Source organism: Pteropus medius, unplaced genomic scaffold (genome assembly GCF_902729225.1).
Source record: "Pteropus medius unplaced genomic scaffold, Ma_sr-lr_union100, whole genome shotgun sequence".
Classification (NCBI taxonomy): Eukaryota; Metazoa; Chordata; class Mammalia; order Chiroptera; family Pteropodidae; genus Pteropus; species Pteropus medius.
In genome coordinates, this window is record NW_024355523.1 from 2435229 (window position 1) to 2456753 (window position 21525).

The 21525-nt window shown below is 34.8% G+C and overlaps 1 protein-coding gene across 2 annotated transcripts in view; it reads left to right on the forward strand.

Annotated features, from left to right (window-relative positions):
* The window catches only part of GRIA4 (glutamate ionotropic receptor AMPA type subunit 4), a 316548-nt gene extending 301561 nt beyond the window's left edge, over positions 1-14987 (forward strand). Inside the window, exons 15-17 of one of the 2 annotated variants that reach the window (XM_039858731.1) lie at positions 6361-6475; positions 8781-9028; positions 13018-14987. In XM_039858731.1, the coding sequence (XP_039714665.1) occupies positions 6361-6475; positions 8781-9026 (361 nt within the window). In that variant the 3' untranslated portion in view covers positions 9027-9028; positions 13018-14987. The remainder of the gene's footprint in view (positions 1-6360; positions 6476-8780; positions 9029-13017) is intronic. The other variant, XM_039858730.1, reaches the window with a different exon arrangement.
* Positions 14988-21525: the final 6538 nt, after the last annotated feature.

Sequence of the window (21525 nt, forward strand, 5' to 3'; positions counted from 1 at the left end):
TATTTGACAGTAAATGAACTGTGAAAGTGAACAGCACTAAATACTACATGTTTAATACACTTTGAAATTAGTTTACCATTGCCTTTGGTTTGGACTCTGTGGAAGGAGCTGCAGGAATGGCAAAATGAGAGGTTTATTTAGCGTCTGGGAGAAGCTTATGAAAGAGCTTACTTAAGTCCTCATTCCTTCTAACATCTTAACAGCTGTGCAGTTTCTTACAAAATATGTTTTATCGTTTCAAGAAATGCTGTTAACCTCGCAGTTTTAAAACTGAATGAACAAGGCCTCTTGGACAAATTGAAAAACAAATGGTGGTACGACAAAGGAGAATGTGGCAGCGGGGGAGGTGACTCCAAGGTTAGCCTCAATGTCACCAAAAGCGGGTAAACAGTATGTAAAGTAATAGGTGCATCTGCTGGGAGACTTACAGTTTGGACCTACTAATACCACCAGAATTGCTAGTCAAGTCCCTTCACAAACTTAAGTATGCAATTACTGTCAAAGCAAAAATATTTGCAACAGTTATCAATTTAAGGACACACTAAACAACCTAATTAAAATAGTCACTGAAAATCTCTGGCTTTGAAAAGGTTGTGGATCACACATTGTAGTCCTATAAACCTTGGTTTTGGAAAGCAGCAAGGATTGCTAGTTTTTTAAAGAGCAATTTAGTGAAGAAAGGAGGGAGAACAAGAGAGGGTATGTGTTTCTTGTTTTCTTCAATAGAACTTCTATGAAATGTTTTTAAGTAACGGCAACAACCTGGCTTCACCTATATCGGTCTAGCACACCCACCAGAAAATCATTTCTCCACCTAAATCCTCAGGCTTCTGTTAAATAACAAGTTAAATAATAAATCAAAGATAGTCATACGAGCTAGATGTTTTTGCCTCCTATAAATGGATCAAACTGCAAAACGATCAAGCTCTAAAAACAAGAGCAGTTCAGCTTTGTCTTCACTACATCCATGTCATATTTCCAGCTTCATAAAATTTTTTTAAATTTCTAAACAGTGTCTAAAGAAAAAAAATGTATACGATTAGAAAAAAACATTAAAAACAATTCAGAGATGGCAATATTCTGATTTTTCTTTTCTTATATACCTTCTTCCATTGATATATAAGAACATTAAAAATTTAGAAGTATACATTCTTGTGTTTCTTTTAAAATCTAGAGAATTACCCAAAACAAGAAGTTCTACTTTTCTTCAGGTTCTTATTCAGGCTATAAATTCTCTCACTTGGCCACCCAACCCACAAAACAATGCTCTGTTTTCAGGAAGTATCTGCTAAATGCCTGCCGACTTCACCCTTTTTCAATGCCACAAACTTCCCCTCAACTCCCATTCTAAAGAGCCTTTGAAATTCAGCTCACTTGTGTATTTCCATCTAATAACTTTGCCAAATGATAATTCTGGTCACAGAGGGAGGCGTGAAAGAGAAAGAAACAACAGAATTGTGTGGACCCACTCCTGATCATCCACGTCCTTATTCCGAGAGAGAATCTGAGTTCCTGCAGAACAAGAGCAGAGAGAGGCTAGAAAGAGTTCTTAGGGCTTCCTCCAGGATGGTTCCCCTTCAAGACATCTCTGTTCAGGTCACCAACCATGTTTTCTTAATGAGTATTAGTTCTTTTTATATTATAGAGCCCTAATTTGCCTAGAATATACTGATAGTTTCCATAAAAATATAAATAAATATATGCGTACGTATATATGTAGAGAAAATTATTCAAGTTTACACTAATAATCTACTATTTCTCCATGCAAATTAGAAGTGTAAGAAAATGTGCTCTGATAGCACCAGAGGAAACAAAAGCAAGGATATTCTAGTCCATTAGAAAAATTTTACTTGCAAATTTTAATTTTTTATTACAAATAGAAAAAGAGTATAACACCGCTTAACAGATAAAATGTTCCACAAAAATGAATAATGAAATTCTATTTTAGTGTATATTAAAGACTCAAGAAGGAAAATAAATAAGCAGAAGCAGAAATGGAAAAATCTATGTAACAAGAGTCATTTTAATTTATTTAAATAAGGTCAGACAACGCAGTTGGATTTTAATCTGATTCCATGAAACTCACTGTTTGGTATATAATGGACACTAAATAAACATTTATTGTCTAAAGAAATAAATATGAATCTAAACTTATAATTTCCAAAAATCAAATTACTTGTTCTCGTAGGTATTCGGTGAACTACAAAATGATATTTCAAATCTTAACAAGTAATTTCTAAAATGTTACAAAAATTAACCTAAAATGCTCCCCCAAATAAAATTGCATTATGCTTCATTTTCCCTCAGGAATTTTGTTTTCATACTAAAAAATATTGATCTAGTATTTATCACCAAAAGAATAGGTGATTACAATCTAAACGATAATAATGCCCTAATCTGAATTTGTGATAAAAGGTGATATTTAAATGGCCTCACCTAATTTAGATCAAAGTAAATTACCAACAGGTAGTTGTTGCTTTTTCATTGTTGTTTCTACCTTCTTCAGGTGTCTGATTTTTTCTTTAAACTCACCTTGCCTCTCCCATTTTGCCTAATCTTCAAAAGAGGGAAAATAAGGAACAAAAATGCTGAATTGGAGAATGAAGCTAGATCTTAAGCCTTTGCTGAGTGTAAAGCCAAAGCAGAAGAGCCAATTAAATATTGCCAATTCGCTAGGAGGGGCGGGGCACAGGGGAATACACATTTAGAGATCTCAGCACAAGCATGCTGAAAACTGGTGTTATCTGATTTTCATATACAGAATCTTGGTAGGAGAAAACTAAGGGGAAAACCATGTTCCTCATATGAATAGGTTCCTATAAGGAGAAAATTGACCCACCTGTCATTCACAGGATTGTAACCAGGGAGGATATCTTCAGCCTTGTAGTCAGCAGCAAATTATTAAACTTCTGCTTTAACCAAGGCCATAGCCCTAGTACCTGTGGGAAAAAGGAGAATTCCTTACTGTCCTTTCTCTCAGGGAGCTTATGATTTAATATAACCAACCAACAACTGAACTATTTAAAGTCTCTGGCAGCTTCCAGTCACACCCCAGGGCTGCAAAATAATTAACATCCCCACTCAACTGATAAGCATTCTCAGAGCATGCAGTTGTGAGCGTGACAGCCCTCGGCCCAGAGGCTTCACAGTGAAATGTAAAAATTTTATAAAAGAAACAAGAAAATAGATTCTACATCTTAAATGAAATAAAGCAGAAAGGCATGATTTGGGGGGTACAAATTTGTTTGTTTAAAAACTTATTCAATAATGTTAACATTATTGCAATGTGGTCTTTTTTATGATCATAAGAAATTCATACTCGTTCTTGTGAATACAATAACAGAGATTTACTAATTGACAATGAACCAATTAAAAATATCATTGTAATGTCTAAAACTCATTTTCCACTTTGGTTAATCTGATATCATTTAGCCTAAGCACAAACCACATACAGAATTTTATGCCAATTGTTATGTAAGTTGTTTAATCCTGGTTCTAGATGGAAATGTTGGCAAATGCCTATAATCATCCATGATGTATAAAATTATTTATATTTTCTGTGTTTTATACTTTATTCTACTTCTATGTGTATAAAAATAGGCTCACTCATGGATCTGCATAATTATATAAAAATCATTCATTCTGTAGATGCAATTATCAAATAATGTGCTCTTCGGGAATTATATTAGATCACAAAATACCCAGTTTTTAATTTAGCGCTTTGAAGAATACAGCCCATTCCTGTCTAAAATAGGTTACACTTGTAAATGGCCTATACCCCTTCACAGCAGCCATGGAAGCCAATGCAAGAATAAAGGGGTTATTATAGAAAATATGAATTCATAGCAAGGAAAACTTTTTATAATAAACAAAAGCCAGTAAGAGAAGCTAACTCTTGGAAAAGGGATCTCTCAGTAATAAAATCCTTGCTCAGTGCCTGACATTCCACCAGTCAACCATTAAGTCTGGTTAATAATAAATATATTTAAAATTTCAATCTAATCTTACTCTCTAAAGTCAGGCTACTGGAGTGAATAGAAAAAGGGACAAAGAGGCAAGAGAAAAACAAAGGGAGTGGAAAAGGTAAGACTTTAAGAAGGGACAGAGATAAACCAAAGGCGGTCTTCATCTAATCTTCTAATTTGCCTGCAACCTCCCCTTCTGGAAGAAACTTGAAGGAAACTGCTTTCATTTTTCTTCTATTTTCATCATTAAGTCCTCCTCCCATTGCACCCATTCAAGAAGTGCAATATAGGTTAATATAATGTACCTAAATGGGTTTTAAAAGGCTTCAGCAAACCTGGGCTAGAAACCTAAAAACTCTTATAGTATCAGTTAAAGGAAAACTCTTGTTCTGAATTCAAAATAATTTAAATGTAGCAACTTTACAGAGCACTTACACTGAGTTGGATACCCTGGTAAATACTGTTTTACATAGATGAGTGAAACGTGGCTTTCGCTCTCAAGGAATTCGCAGTTCACCCACCAACCCAAGGTGTAGTTTTATAGGAGTCACTTCAGAAATAGAGGTGGAGGGTGAAGTGTGGAAGTAGGGGAGGGATTGGGGCTAGATTGGGGCTAAATTAACCAAGCACCCCAAGAAACCATAACCTTTACCCCATCTCATCCCAAATTTGGCTTTTAGTAAAAAATGTTAAATCATGTTAGATTTTAATCCAAAAAACAGGATTCTGAGAATGTGGCAAATAAATATTCTTAAATGGAATAATGAACCTTGTAAGATCTTATAACATTCATACAAAAGTTAAATTCTGTTTAGAAACCAGATAAACAAAAAGAAAAACATATTTTTAAAACATTTTTCAGAACCAACAGTACAAAGTAAATGGGTCAAACTAAAGCTGTTACCCAGAAAACTCAATAAACCAGAAACTCCATTTCATGAGTCTTCTGTCGTTAATGTTGTTAATTGCACAAGCTGTGAAGTCAGACTGTTACGAATTCTGATTCAGCTACTTCCTAGTTCTGTGAATAGATGAGTTAAACTCTCTGTGCCTTGGTTCCTCCTTTGTAAAATGCAAATGATAACAGCAACTAAACATATAAAATGTTAGTTACCATTATCACCATCATTAGAAATGCATTACCTAGTTGTGTAAATAGGTTTATGGAATTAATTTTCCAGTAACTAAATAAATGTATGCTGTGTTTCTCCAAAAGCACTCAACCTTTCCAAGAAGAAGAGAGGCATTAAGAGATACAGCCAAATAAAACAATTGTGGTAGCCTTATAAATGTCAAGAGGACTGCGACAAGTCTCTCCCTGAGTGTTTATAAAAGCAAAAAGAAACAAAAACCAACCAACCACAAAAACAGTAACAACAAAAGATGCTAGGAGTTGCCGCTTCCCATTCATCTTCTTGCCCTTTATTTTATACACACAGAGGTGAACATGGGAATGAAAACAGAAAGAATTCTTAGATTCCTTGGAACATTGATGTTGAGAGATGACTGACTCTTTGAGACTCTTTATGAAACATTTAGAATTGAAAGACTCAAAGAAGGTAGAAAAGAAAAATGAGATTTTATAGTACGAAGAGTTTTGTCTATTGATAAAGATCTCGTTTACCCCAAACCTATCATGTATTTGTTGTTAAGAATTAGTAGAATATATCATAGTCCCTCCCCTTCATACTTCAAACATATTAATATGTAGACAGAAGATGATTGAAAATTGCTCCTGGTGATAGTTAGTTAAATACTGCAATTCAGAAGGAAAAGATCAGCATGGGCTTATATTTTAAAATAGTTATTTACATATCTGTGTGTATAAGGACCTTCCTCTGCATGAAGTGGTCCTTAGTAACACTAGAATCACCCTCCTCTTTCAATTCAGTCCTGGATGAGAGTGGTGAAGGAATTCATTTAATGATGGGCGCTGTAGACATCCTTTTATAGCATTAAGTAAAATCCTACTACCTAAATCATAATGCATGTGAGAAATGAAACCAGTCCTATGTACCTTCTATTTAAGTCTGTCTGATAACCTACAACCACTTCCATTTATTTTGAAAGTGGGGAAAAAAGGAACTTTCGGGTTTTGAATGACTCCCACACTTATGTTGGGAAAATTGTAACCCAACCCAGGCCAATAGTTTTGGATTCACAGTAATTGCATATATTTTATTTAAAAATCCTCCCTAGCAGTATGTGCCTGTTACCTAAAGCGATGGAGCAGGCCCCAGTTTTATGTCTGATTCTAAACCTGGGCCTACAGTACAAGACATAGCACCTACTGTGGCCTCTGCTCTGTCACTTTGCCATGCGATTCTAATGTAGTTTTACTTGAATAACATAAAATAACATATATAATGTTATTTATGTTATTTTCCACGTGAAGAACTCCTGTAAACCTTGCCGTTTTGAAACTCAGTGAGGCAGGCGTCTTAGACAAGCTGAAAAACAAATGGTGGTACGATAAAGGTGAATGTGGACCCAAGGACTCTGGAAGCAAGGTCAGTCGCTGCAGTTCGGGCCTCCTCTTGTGTTCACAAAGCAGTAATGAGAGCGATTGTCACACGCACATAAAAAGCATATGGAAACGATTGAAAACTAAACATTTCTCTATACACTGCCTAAATAGAAGCTAATATATATTCAGCCACAGGGACTGTCTTTTCAGGAAATTGCAACCTGCTCCCAATATTAAGGCTTTTAAACAAATTTAAATTAACCACAGAAATATATAAAATAATAAAATTCCCTATATTATTCTCAAACTTATGTACCACTAATAAAAGTAGTGCTTTTTGGTTAGGTTTTTATTTGTTTTGGAGGCAAAGACCATGACATTTATTATTTCAAGAACGGATGTATTTTTAAAACAAGAAATGGGAAAACTATCAGCAGTCATTCAGAAAAAGATTTTAAATATTAAATATATCTTATTCAGAAGTTTAGTCTTTTGTCACTATATTGGCAACCATTACACTTTAGTTTGAAGGGGCCCTATTATATTTTCGGGCCGACAGATAAACATAATGAATATTCCAAATCTATTTTATCAAAATGATTTAAATAAATCAATGTTTTCTGACTAATATTCTCAAGTTCTAAGATCTTTTAGTCGTGAATTCTTTTTAGACAAACTCAGGAAACTATAAGCCTGATTTCGTTGAGTACAAATGTAAATAGTGTGACAAATAGTTGTACTTTCATTCTAAAGAAAAAAGTAACAATTTATCAATGAATCGAAATGCTTGCCCACATTAATAGAACATAGTAACAATGCCAGAAAATCATAGTTGAAGATTCTTGGACTCTTATTTTTTTCTGTCTTCTTTTAGAAAGAAATATATATATATATATACACACACACACACACACACACACACACACACACACACACACACATTAATAGATACATATTAATCTAAGACTAAACAACTGACTGGTTTAAATAGAAGAGCCTCAATTAATTTAAGAAAGAGACAAAGTACTATTAATTGATCCTTTTTAGGGCTTATCCCTATATTTTAATCACTTTTGTCTGCCTTTGAACCAGGGTGGAATGAGATAAGCTTGGCTAAGTAATGAAATACTTATTCGAAATCCTTATGTAAAGTCCGAGAAGCATAAATACTTGAGTGATTTTTTTTTAAAAACTGAAGTTACCCTAAATTTTCGGCCCAGTCAGTTGATGTCATGGCTAAATGCACAGTGTACATGGTACATCTTTTTAATTAAACACTCTCCTAATAAAACTATTTAAGTCTAAATCACATTTTGCATGAAACACTGCTGAGAAGATGGCCAGAGGACATCCTTCAGATAGCCTACCCAAAATATTTTTCAAATAATGTTATATATATAATATACATATTTATAATTTATAAAAAAGTCTGAATTCTTGTTATGATTTTAATATCTTCCAATCATATACTTGACTATTTCTGAATTTATTATGAGATAATACATATACTGAAGCTCTGGAGAATAATATGCCTAAAATATTCATTGATTGTGTTTTTCAGTAGGAATTGAATCACGTTTTTAAACCAATAGAAGTAGTTATAAATTTGTCCATACATAAATAATGTATTTCACAATTGACCATGGTAATTTGTATATTTTAAAAAGTTATCTTTAAAAAAAGTTACCTAAGTATGATGCATATATAATTATTACTAAATAGTATATAATATGTAAAAGTGACACTTTCCAGAAGATTTTCCATACAGATGTGACTGAAAGAACAAATGATGTGTATACTAGCACATTATTTGCATCATTTGGTGAAGTAATGACAAACAAAATATGAAATTGCTAGCTTAAAAACCCTTAGTTCCTTGAGTAGGAAATGTGAAATTAGATTTATTCAAGAGAAATATCAAACATTAAAAGTATGTTTTAATGACAGGAAAGCCAAAAGAGCTCTCTTTCCCATGTAATCATATTTTAAACATGTCATTTTCAAACTTAACAATAATAAGCCCACTTCTGCTACACTATGTAATATATAAATGCTTATTATGGCTAAGTATAGTGCTTTTCATAACATATTTAATAATGATAAAAATGTTACCGATTTTATTGAATGTAATTACACACAATTTATTGGTAATCATCATAATTTCTCTTCTCCTGAGAGCTATAAGCTCTATGTTTAAATCCATAAACCTACGTCAGCAATTTATACATGTAAATAATTTCAGGTTAAATTAAGCATTTATGTTAATTAGTTGTTTGGATTTCATATGTTCTTTTACCTTCTGGATGTGACATTTCCACAGTTAATTAAAGTGTCTTTATCCCCCGCAGGACAAGACGAGTGCCTTGAGCCTGAGCAACGTAGCAGGCGTTTTCTACATTCTGGTTGGCGGCTTGGGCTTGGCAATGCTGGTGGCTTTGATAGAGTTCTGTTACAAGTCCAGGGCAGAAGCGAAGAGAATGAAGGTGGCAAAGAGTGCACAGACTTTTAACCCAACTTCCTCGCAGAATACCCAGAATTTAGCAACCTATAGAGAAGGTTACAACGTATATGGAACCGAAAGTATTAAAATTTAGGGGTAGGACTTAGGGCCTACTACAGTGAGTGGGTGATGCATCCTGTAAACGCGGTGTTGTGACCTGTCTGTCCAGTGGTGGTATTGCTTGCTTCTAATTAGAGCTTTATATTTTTAAAAACTTCAGTGCAAAGTGGTTCGGTTTTCTTTTGCTGCAGATGTACTGTTCGAAACTTTATGTTGCCAATAGATATCTGCATTGAAAGGGTCAGAAAGACAAAAACAAACCTCCAGAATTGCTCTGTGAAATAATTTAAACTGTGTGTTCTACTCAAAAATTGAGAGAAATTGGAAATTTGATCTGGGTTTCCTTGTACACAGACTAGGCTATCTTCTCTGGAACAATCCAATTTTAGAATAAGTGCTAACAAAATAAGCATAAAACCTGATTCAAATGATCAAAGTTTAAACAGTTGCCAGATAAGATTTTCCAAGAAAACTTTTCTGAGAAAAAATATATGTAAAAGTTCCATGGCACATAGTAAATGCTCAACGAATTTTAATTCTTATTCTAATTTGTTTTACATTACCCATCATCCTATATTTTTCAGAGTAAAACCTGGCCGTTTGTTTATCTGACAATAGTCCTTGAGCCAGACGTTGAGGCAGGAGTGATCATTAGAATATTGACTACAATTCACATTTGTTAGATGAAAATCAGCTTTTATGTTCACGATATCACTAAAATGAGCAGACATTTTAGGCAATATATAGCAGTTTCTCCATAAAAGATGTCAGCAATATATGTGTTCTTTAGGAGGAACACTGTAAAAGATAAAAGTTGCAGTGAGTTATTATGAATTTTTAAATTTCAATTGCTTTTAAATAAGCCAGATCAGCCTAACTTACTCATCGTGTCACAATAAAAAATTACAGGCATTCAGTGAAATATAAGAGAGGGAGATCATTTTTTTAAGAATCTAAATGACTACTTTTTTCCTCTAATGATAAAGTTGTTTTAAAATAAGATCTAAAAGCATTTGTTATTGCCCTTCTTAAAATCAGGTCTCTAAAACCCATTTTCTAAAATTATATGTAATAGCCAACTGAATAAGCTTCTCATTCTGATTAAAATAATTAATGAGCCTTTAAACCCACAAGAGACATTCAGTGCTTGATGTGCCCTAGGGTCAAAAACCCAGTATAATTTTCATAAGAATGAGATGTATATCTGAGGTCATGTCAGGTAACCCTTCTTGATTTTAATATTTATTTATTCATATGAAAGCTATTGAAATACATGTCAGTATCTTAAAATGAACAAAAGCCATCCCTTTTAACCAAAATCTTATTACTTTTATCTATAATTTTAAAATCGATGACTGAATATAACTGCACACAGATAAGCCTAAAGTGGTTCTTTCCCAATTTTTGTGGAAAAGAATTAAAAACAAAACCCTCAATCCACTCACATCAGAATGTTTTGAGCATGTCTTCTAATAGCAAAGTAACAAGCTAGGATGCTGTCAAGGTTACTTGGCCATTAAATGAATGTTTTCATCTTAATATTTATAGAATTGAGGAGAGACTTTCCCAAACTGAGAAAAATAACACTTGACAAATTTTCAAAGCCAGTTATTTGGACTTCATTCTGAGATTAATATTATAAAATGCCTTAAATAAATTTTTTAACCAGCTCATTAAAACTGACTTTTCTTTGGTATAGCAAAAGCATTCCAACCATCAGCAAGGTCCAAGGGCAGTTAAGCAAAGAAAAAAGAATATTAGAAAATTCTAGAAAGAAATACTCATAGGTGCTAGTTCATTACAAAGTTCTGGGAAGTTTTTTAAAAGAAATAAATTTCCAGGTTATATATAAACAATTTGCATGTATAATGTTTTTGGAGCAGAATCTGGCATTGCAGTTCATCACATGAATTGCCTTTAGGGCTGGGGTGAACTTGTAAGACAATAAATTTCAAATAAATAGAAAAAATTCATATCCATACCACTTTTTAAAAGATTTAATGGCATTCAGGGTAAATGAGATGATCTGTGCCTGTAGAGAAGAGTTGAGAGTAAGCAGTTTTTATCACACTCCCATATTAAATGGACTTTTCCTTTCAAAGACTCTACTGGCCATAATTATGCAAATGATTGATAATTTAGATAACATTGTCCCAGAATCTCAAAACCTGAAACCTCCAATATGTGGTAGAATATTTACTTTGAAAGTGATCAGCTTTCAAAGGGAACACATACAATTAAGGTTATAGCCATTAGTCACAACGATCCAACCAGATGCAGATCATATGGAAATTTTTAAGAACATTTTCTGGTTTGAGCGGCCTCAATAGGTTCACATCAAAATGAATAGAAATGAGCTTTTGTAGAAGAAGCAGAGATACGAGGATAGGAAATAAGAATTCTAAGAACTAAGAACACTAAGATTTAAAGAGAAAATAAGGAATTGGTAAAGATTTATTAAGTAATACCTTCAGTTGTATTGATAAATTACTCAAAACTACCCAGAAACTTTCCTGCTTTGAATGTTTTCCTTTCCTCACAAAGGCAATCAAGAAAAGAAAGGAAACAAAAATAGATACTACAGTAAAAGCCTTCTGCAAAAATTCCTCCAAAAAAACCCACATTGCTTTTATTAATTGTATTTTAGTACTTCCTCTTCAAAAAAAATTAAAATGAAACAAAATTAAACTACTAATTTTTAAAAAACAATTTCTATTTTACTTAATATCAAATGTTAAAGGAAATCTAAAGAAAAAAATTCAGACTTTGGTCTTGGTTTATTTTAGTGATGAGTAGAGTTTCTACAGAGACTGTTTCCTGACTTCTGATTAGGAAGATAAGTATTAATTTTTGAGATGGTTCACTAAAGCAGAACTATGATCGTGACCTGATTTTTATCATAAATATGTCATTAACTAGCAATTTGACTTCAACTTATCAGGGTATCTGATCTCTAAACCTTTTCCTTATAACTTTTCTACGCCAATTATTAACTTCATTATGTAGTGTATAATTATTCAGATATTGAAGTTCTAAGGCAGAATAAATACAGAAATGGAAATTCCTAACAAATTGGTTTTACTTAAATTCACAACAGGGAATTAAGATACATCACGAGTTATGAGAAACTTATGATCTAAGCTATAAAAATGTAAGGAATATCTTATTTACCTTATTTTCCTCTTGAGTTAACATTAAAATTCAGCTCTAGAAAGAATTTAAAGACAGTGAATAAACAGTAGATTTACATGATAGTGCCTGTTTCTCGTCTGTATAATATTATCTGCTATCTAATATGACAGAGAACAAAAGAATTTAATGAGGATTTCAGAGACCTGAACCCATAACCTCAATCTGCGAAGTTCCCCATTCATAAGGTATTGAAACATGTCCCCTTTTAGTGCACCCCCTTTAAGCACCTAAAGCTTCTTAGAATATAAGCCTTAGCTTCTGTAGTAGGCATAGAATGAACTTTATGTCACTAATTGTGCTGTTCTGGGTCATGTCTATACCTGTTGTGAGTGAATGAAAGTGTCTGTGGATAGATCTGTGTTCTGAAAACAGGAAAATCTGTCATGAACACTCTATGTATATAGTTTGTTTAGAAAATCCGTCACAATTTTAAGAGTATAATCCTTGCAAAGACATTTTCTAGCAAGACGAAAAGACTCAAAATAAAGAAGTCGTCAAATCTAAAGGAGCTTTTAAACTGGACTAGAAGTACTAGGGTGTAGAGTGCAGCAAGTTAAAAGATGTGACCTACCCAGATTTGCTAAACAAAATCTTGTTTTATGATTTTAGGGTGAGTTCTTAAACAGGTAGGACCACAAACTCTAGACGGATTCATTCTTCCCTGCAGTTGAGCTTTTCTTTCCCGTGATAACCATTTTTCATGTGACCGAATGAATACGGGAAAAAAAATGCAGATGTCTAATAATTTGGTGTTTGTTGTGTCATATTTTGTTGAAGAAACAGAAATGTTGTAACACTGCACATTCTTTCTGTTTCCTTTCCATGCAATCCAGCTGACCTTTTCTGAAGCCATAAGAAACAAAGCCAGATTATCCATCACTGGGAGTGTGGGTGAAAATGGCCGTGTCTTGACGCCTGACTGCCCAAAGGCTGTACACACTGGAACTGCAATTAGACAAAGTTCAGGATTGGCTGTCATTGCATCAGACCTACCATAAAAACCAAAAAAATAATTGAGTGCCTTAATTAAACTGTGATGGTGACTGATGGGAACGCAGCCCCGAGGGACGCGCCGCGTGCGGGTCTTCGCTAAACCAATCCTTCGGCTGAGAGCGGGAAGTACGTCCTAATGCGCCGGACTTCAGCAGCAGCAACGTGTGCATGAGCTCAGCTCGGAAACCCAAACTCAGATTTTATATCAGGAAAACTCAACATTTAGGTTTTCTCGGGGAGTGGGTGGGGGGAGCTGGGATGGGTGTATTAACAGCAACAAATTTCACTCGAGTGGACTTAAAAACTAATCAGACTTGCGAGTTAGTGCATCAACTTTGAAGTTCTTGCTCAGAAAGGCCTTGGCCTTCACTGCAAGGGATGAAATAGTTATAGAAGTCAATGAACATGCTAACCTGTGTCTCCAGAACACCCATATAATCGATGAAAGACTACCCAGCTGAGAAAACAAATCACCAAACTGTGATAAGAAAATAATAAACAAACATGTAAATCCTGTGAAAAAATTTAAAGGAAGTATTTACACTTACTTTGGAGAAAAATACTGAAACATGCTTGCTTTTTAACTGACGTAAATTCAGTAGAGAACACGATTCTTTTTTCTAACCATCTTAGGGAACAATACATTGCAATAATTGATATAAATGCCATCACTGTAATAAACTTTAGAGACTTTTTTTTATAAAAGTTGTTGGTTATCTTCTTGTTTGCTGTAACCTTCACTCCGTCACATGAGTTGCTGTCCAGATTGCATTTGTCTTACTACCAAGAACAAAAACAAAACGAAGACGACATTAACGTAAAATCATCAGTCTGCAATGTAGAATCAAAAGAGACTACGGGTCACTCATGGTATCAATATTATTTATAATCTTGTTCTGTGTACAAAATTGTGGTTTTTGTACCCACCAAAAAGAATAAAACAACAGATGTTCTTACAATGTCTACAGAGCTTAAAGTTTTTCTTATCTTTCTCAAAGTTATTTGAGAAATTATAAGACTGTAGGAAGAATTGTACAAGTGTGGGCCATATTGGAAAATGTAGCTAGCCCTTATTATTTTTGCATACTCAGCTACTCTCTTTTACAGATCTTTGCTGGTGAGTGGGTTAAATTGTCAAAGATGGAGTGTTTGAATAGGGGAATGAATCATTGCCATAACAGCAACATACCCTGTAATTGTGTGTTGAAATTTTACTTGACTGTGTTTTGCTGCATAAAATAATGTGTCTCTTTGGGCTTTTCCCCTATTCTCATTATTCCGCTTAAATCATCTGAAGGCACCAATAATAGAATGAAGAATTCGTTCTCGTTTTCAACTGGAAATTGTGAAGAAAATATACCCATGTTTATTTGCAAAAATCACCTTATGTTTTGTATGGATTGAATGAACGTGGTTCAAAAGAAGGTTTGAATCATTTGAAATAATAAGTACTGTAATACAAATAAACATAACAATACTTAGAGATCTTGGCAGAAAGCACAAGTTAGGATGATTTTGGAAGTCTAGCCTTGAAGGATGAGTTGAGTTTTCATAGGTAGAGTTTTACGGATGAGCAGTAGCCTAAAACTATGCATGTCAAAGGCTTGTTTAAGGAGCGTATGCAACTGGATAGACAGGAGAGAGCACAGGGTGTGATATCAGAAAAGATAACATTGGAAAAGGTGAAAGACTGATCACCTCACTTCAGTTCTCAAGATTCCATTCCCCATTCAGTCTCTGTGCTGCAGTAAGAGCAATCTTTAAAGTTCTAACCTATAGCGTGTACACTATAACGTGTACGCACGTGCGCGCGTGCGCGCGCGCGCACACACACACACACTGCACGCACACACACACACACACACACACTGTTCCCTCAGGAAAAATTCCAAGCTCTTGAACAGAGCAAACGAGTCCCTTTATGACCTGGTTCTTGTCCTTACTTATCTCTTCCATGATTTTTCTCACCCCTACCCACTCTCTCCCCACTGCAAGTGAACCTCAAAAGCAGCACATGGGACACTGCATTTACTATTTCTTCCCTATCTCCTCTTTACCTAACTAACTTGTACTCATCCTTCAGTACTCAAACTGACTTTTACCTGCCCTGGGATGATTTCCATCCACCACCCCCTGCCTATGAAACTGAGTTAGGTGCCCTGTTAATGTTTTCTCCCCATCACTGCACTTACCATACTGCATTGTAATTGCCTGTGTACTTGTCTGTATAACTACTAGACTGTAAGCTCCTTGAGGGCAGGGACTGTGTCTATCTTGTTCACAGTTGTATCCCCAGCACCCAGCACAGTGCCTGGCATATTGTAGGTGCTTAATAAATATTTGTTGAATGAATGAATTGAATTGAATTAATTTGATTAAGTGGAAGCAGAAAGACAACTTTCCTCATTAACAGTCTCTAGAGTGTGTGCTAACTATATAATGAGTCAAAATGAAGCTGAAGTTTGGCTGATTCCATTGACATTGTCCACCTCACTGGAAAGGAGTAGCTTAAAAAAAATGACCTGATGAACTTTCTGATCTAATGAGAAGGTATTCCATGTATTGTACCTAGCCATGGAATAATTTGTTTAGCTAGAAAAATTGTCAAGAGATAATTAAATAACCCAAAACAGGGTTTTAGTTTGGTCTTCAGCTATACTTCTAAAGATATCTTTCATTTAAATCTGAGTGGATTAATGATATAAAGTTAAGAAGGTATATTTCTTATAGTTTTATTTCTATATTAGTAATACATATTATATACTTAAATTTATATATTTCTTATAGAATAATTATGCCAAAAAAACCCAAAATTTAAATTTGACATTAGTAAGAAGAGATCTCTCTGTACTCCAATCTGAGGAGATGCTACAAAACTAGAAAATGTGATTTTAAAAACATTTAAGTTAAAAATGTTAAGTTAAAACATTCAGTTTCATAAAGTAAAGAATTCGATTACTAAGCAAGCAAGATCACCATCTAGTGCAGAATTTCCTGAATAAATCAGGCAAAGCCAATTCTGAAGATACATCAACTAGTTAAACGAATACAATGACCACATTTGAAGGATATGAAGAGCTCTCAGGAGAATCGTTTTGCTACACTCAATTCAATAGATAAGTGAAAACCCCAGCCCTGCTGTTACTGCACTTGCTTTGGCCTTGCTTTAGGCTGCTCCCTGGTCTCCACACCTGTTGACTTTCAATGTATTCCTTTTCCCTAAAGTGCAGCACATAGTAGGTATTCAATATAAATTTATCAGTGCATAAACACAACCTTATATATTAAATCAGCATCAGTTAAAAAAATATTCTAATAATTTTCCCAGAAAACAGACTATCCTAATTGTAACAACAGTGAAGTGCTAATAGAAAAAACTAAATGAAAGTGATATCTAGGAGAGTTTCTGAAAAGACAAGTTGAAATTGTGCAGATTCATTTTCCTTATACCTATTAATATGGTGCTGCATGAAAAGTGTGCCTTATCATTGACATTCATAGAGGTTTTAATTTCAGATAGCCCAGCAGGCTAGAATACTTAGCATTTGTAAAACGAAACACAAAAGTAATAGGTGGCATATTTATGTTTTTTCTAAAGAGCTAGTAGCAAAAGAGAACTGTTCTTGAAGAAATTATGAATAGAAAGAGATAAGATTTGGTAAGTATATCTCAAAAAACAACAGAAAACTAAATTATTTTCCATTAAATAAGAATAGACTGTTTATTTGTCTTGCTTTCATTTTATTTATTTTTTTTGGGGGGGGTGCGGATTGGGCAGAGGAATGAGAAAAAGTAAAAGAGGAAAGGAGACATTAAGAAAGCAGAAAGCTGGGTAAAAGACAAATAGGATTCCCCTGGATGACCAAGAGAACTTATAACAAGAATGTTTGACATATGATCTTTTCATTGTTTGGTGTGTAATGTCTGATGTATTCCTCTTCCCATGACCTGCATATCTCCATGTTAAATTTTCCTACATGCCTCAGAATGGTGGTATTTGTGGTTGGATTAAAGGAGGGACTCAAGGAGAAAATTCTAAGTCCCTTGTTTGGATTGACAATAGGCCAGAAATAACCCTAATAATATGTCTCCTTCCCACAGAAATGTGCAGAAATCAAGATTGAGACTTGTTTTTCTTCACAGCAAAAAATGAAGGTTTATTTGATTTTTTTCTTGATCTGAAGAAGATGGTAGATAAAAAGGACAAAAAACAACCATTTACATATAGTTGTTTTTAGGCACTTGTGCTCACTGCAAAGTGTCATAAACAACAAAATAGGCATAAAACATAGATCATTATTTAATTATATATAAGACCATTAAATAAATATTCTGTTAAATTATAATGCCTAATTCAGGGCTTGAGTGAAGGGGTTATTTAGGAGTTTTGTAATCCTGTAATCCCAAATCCCAAACACTAAGAGAGTCTGCTTAAGTAGCAGATTATTATGATGTCCTCATAGTTCATATGTTTGATCAATACTTTTAAAATTCCTAAACATTTAGTAATGGCTGAAAACTGTGTCTATAGAAAGTTTTTTCTAAAGTCGAATAAATCTGTAATCATTGGCAATCAATGTTTCAATGTATGATTGAATGAACTGATTAACTGAATAAAAGTGAGTGAGTGAAGATCATCTAAAGAAGTTAGTAATCCTGACTGGTTGATAGTTAAGTCCTCAATAAATATTTGTGGAATGAATAAAAATAAATAAATAAAGAAGTTAGTAATCATTGACTATATAGAAACTTCTGCCAGCTCCCCAAAATAATTTCCAGAATAAATGTGAATGCTTTCAATATTTTTTTGACAAAGAAGGTATTTAGAACAATTTAAGCCATATTTGCCTCCATCTAGAGGTTTACTTAATATCGATTCAGTCATCTAAAACTGGTACCATTTCAAACTTTTAAAATGTCAGAGGCCACACTTCTGCACTATTTTTAACTCTAAACACAATCAAAGTCTGCCAGCATTGTTACTCAAGACCACCACCAAAGCAGATCAGAAATTCTGGATCTTTGTGGGCCTCAGACCTGCACAAGAACTTCTGACACTTTGACTTGAGTGCCGCTTGAAACTTTCAACCCAATAGGCATACATCCATGTCATCGTTGGTCACAGCCTCACATCGAAATCATCCCATTCATCTCTCTCTTTCCACATTCTCCTCCCAATATCTGCACTTCCCATCTTTCTCCCCATTTATCTTGCCATTGCTTCTCCCTCTCCCTGACTTTGATATCATTCTCTTTAGTCTCTCAATATAAAGTATGAAATTTCCAACATCCTCAACCTTTCCCCAGAACATTATCTAATCTCCTAATAATATCACTCTCTCCTTATTATATCACTTTATACTACAAATTTAGAAAGAAAAGAAATGGTAATCTCCATAATTATACCTTTATCTCATAAATAAAAAAACCCTCCTCTTTGAAGTGTATGTCATTTAACCATGGTGTGAAATAGACTGCCTACTTGTCCATTTGTCTGCTGACCTCTCTCATTGCCTCAAGGACTATGGCATTTGGCTTATTCTTCCTTTGTATCCCAAGTTCTATTATCATCTTGAGTTACTTCGAGGCCAATGCAGATTCTGCATTTAGGCTATAGCAGTTCCTTGACTCCCATTAGTCTTTGTCTCTATGTTAAGTCACCTACACCAATAGATATGAGGCAGGTATTATGATCAATTATTTTCTCATCTTACTCCAGATGATGACTAAGTTCTTTGCTTCCTTTCATATCCCAGTCATTGAAAAGAGTCGCTTTTAATCCCTTATTTAATCCCTCTATTTGGTTCCATCACTTCACCAAAATGTCCATGTCAAGGTCACCAGTATCTTCCAGCCCTATTAACTTCATTCTTTAGTTTTTCCCCTAATCCTGATTATTCCTTCTCAGTCTATTTCATGTTCCTCAGTTCCTCCAACCAAAACTTACATTTTGATATTATCCAGGGTTGTATCTTGTGCCACTTTCTCTTCTCATAGGATGTGTTCCACCTGGTTGATCTCACCATTATCAATATGTCTACAATCACCTATGTATTACTAACTCAGAAATCTCCATCTTCCAATCTAGTCCCATGCAGGCAATTACCTCCTTGTTATTGACTTCTCAGTTGCAACACATCAAACTCCTTATCTTTCACTCTACAGTCCTAGCCCCTCTTGTATTTCAAGACTCAGAGAGTGGCACTACTACTTAGCTAATCTCCTTAAATAGAAATATGAGAATCATTCTAGTACCCCTTTTTTTCATTATTCTCACATCCAATTAATCAACATTTTAAATTTCTTGTATCTCCTAACTATCTCTTCACTCCGTCACATGCTCTTCATCCATTCTATGACTGACTTAATTCAGCAACTCATAATTTCTCACTTTTTACTACAATCGTCTCCTAATAGGTCTTCTTGCTCCTTGTTTCATATATCCCCTAGTCATTTTCTACATGGCTGCCAGAGCGATTATCTTAAAATGCAAACATGATCCTGTTACCTTCCTAATTAAAATAACTCAATGTCCATTATATAAGGCCCATCAACATCTCGAGTATCTTCTCTCACCTACTTTCCACGCCGTTAACACCAAATTACTATTCACAGCTCCAGTTTTCAAAGTGCTTCCTGTTTTTTTCTAAGTTTTGCCAAATTTTACCTCTACCTGGAATGCCTGATTCAGACAGGATTCCTAACTATAACCAACAGAATCTATTGTAGTTCAGTTAAGCAAAAAGTGAATTTATTAATAGATACTAGACAGTTCACAGAATCTCTGGGAAAGACAGAGAATTAGACTTGAAGGCAGCCAAGAACACTACCCAAATTATGTCACCGATCTGCCCCTGAGCCATGTGGAACTACCAGAAGGACACCGAACAAGGGACACTACCGCTAGGTCTTCTGTTTCTACTGCCTCTGAAAGTGGGGTGCCTCCCTAGCATGATCTATTACTTGCTCAGGAAATGGGCTCCATGTATGGCCTCTTTCCAATTTAAACCTTAGGCAGGAATATTTAAGTGCTGGTGCTAAGTCACATGCCTGTGACCTAGCTGCAAGGGAGACAGGGAAACCAAATACTGTCTTTCACGATAAGTAAGTGTAATATGGAAAATTAATATAGGATGATATTTGAAGGAAGCTGAGTGGGCACAAAGTGTGGCATATATCATCTATTCCTTTATGCCTAATTTCTACTCATCCATCAAGAAGCATTCTAAAAATCATCTCCTTGGTTACATTCCTGATTCTCAGTTCGGAGATGACTCTGTTGAATTTTCCTGTGTCCTGCACTTACCTCTAACAGCTCTTATACCACTGTTACATGATTATTTTTATACAGTTCTCCATTTTATCTCTCTAGACTCATTGGTTCTAGAGGCAACAATAAGTAGTAAAAAAAGTTTTAGAATCAGACAGAACTAAATATAAATTCTTGTTCTGGCACTTACTGTCTAGCCTCTGGAAAAAGTCTGTTGTTTCATATGTAAAATGGGAACAAGAATACCTAGTATTTCATGATGCTATGAAGTTGAAAATGACTGCTTATAAATTGCTTATCACAGCACTTGGTAATAGGAGCTCAATAAACAAAGCTTATATTACTTCTTCTCTGTAACTGGGCTTCTGCTTCTGCCTAGGAAATAGAAAGCTACAAAAGAAAAAAGTCACTTCCCCCTAACAGTGAGAAAATGCCAAATAATCCACAAAAATCATAACTTCATGTGCAGAAGAGAACTGCTCATGGTAACCAAGTAAACTAAATTCCAAAGAACAAATCACTTTAAGAAGAGATGGGATACACAAACAGTTTGCATTTGGTACAGCAAACATGGCACTAACATAAGTGAGTCAGAAGAGCTCAGTTAAATATTAACAAATTCTTAAAGGGCAGGTGTAGGCTAGTATGTCACTTTGAAATAGCTAAGGACCCTGAACCTATTTGCAAGCTCTTTCTCACAACCCTTCACTAAATGCTCAGAAGAAAGATTGGGGGCAGGGCGGAAGACTGGATAGAGAGAGATTCCTTTCATGGAGCAGGTATGCGTGAGGTGAATGGCACTTACTGAAGAGTCCTGCCTGACTCCCCAGACCCTTCTCTTTCACAAATCAAGAATCTTAGGCTATGGAGGAAGAACAACAAATCCTTTTGTCTCCATGTCACAAAGAACCATTGCTTCTGGAGAAGGAATTGAAGAAATAATCCTCTACCCCTGTGGGAGCGGCAACAAACTGTCATGGGCCCAAGATCCTACACCAATACCATGCAGACGTCTACTACTGTTGGCAAGAGGAAGGAATTTCCCACCCAAATGAACTACAGTTTTGCTTCTAGGAGA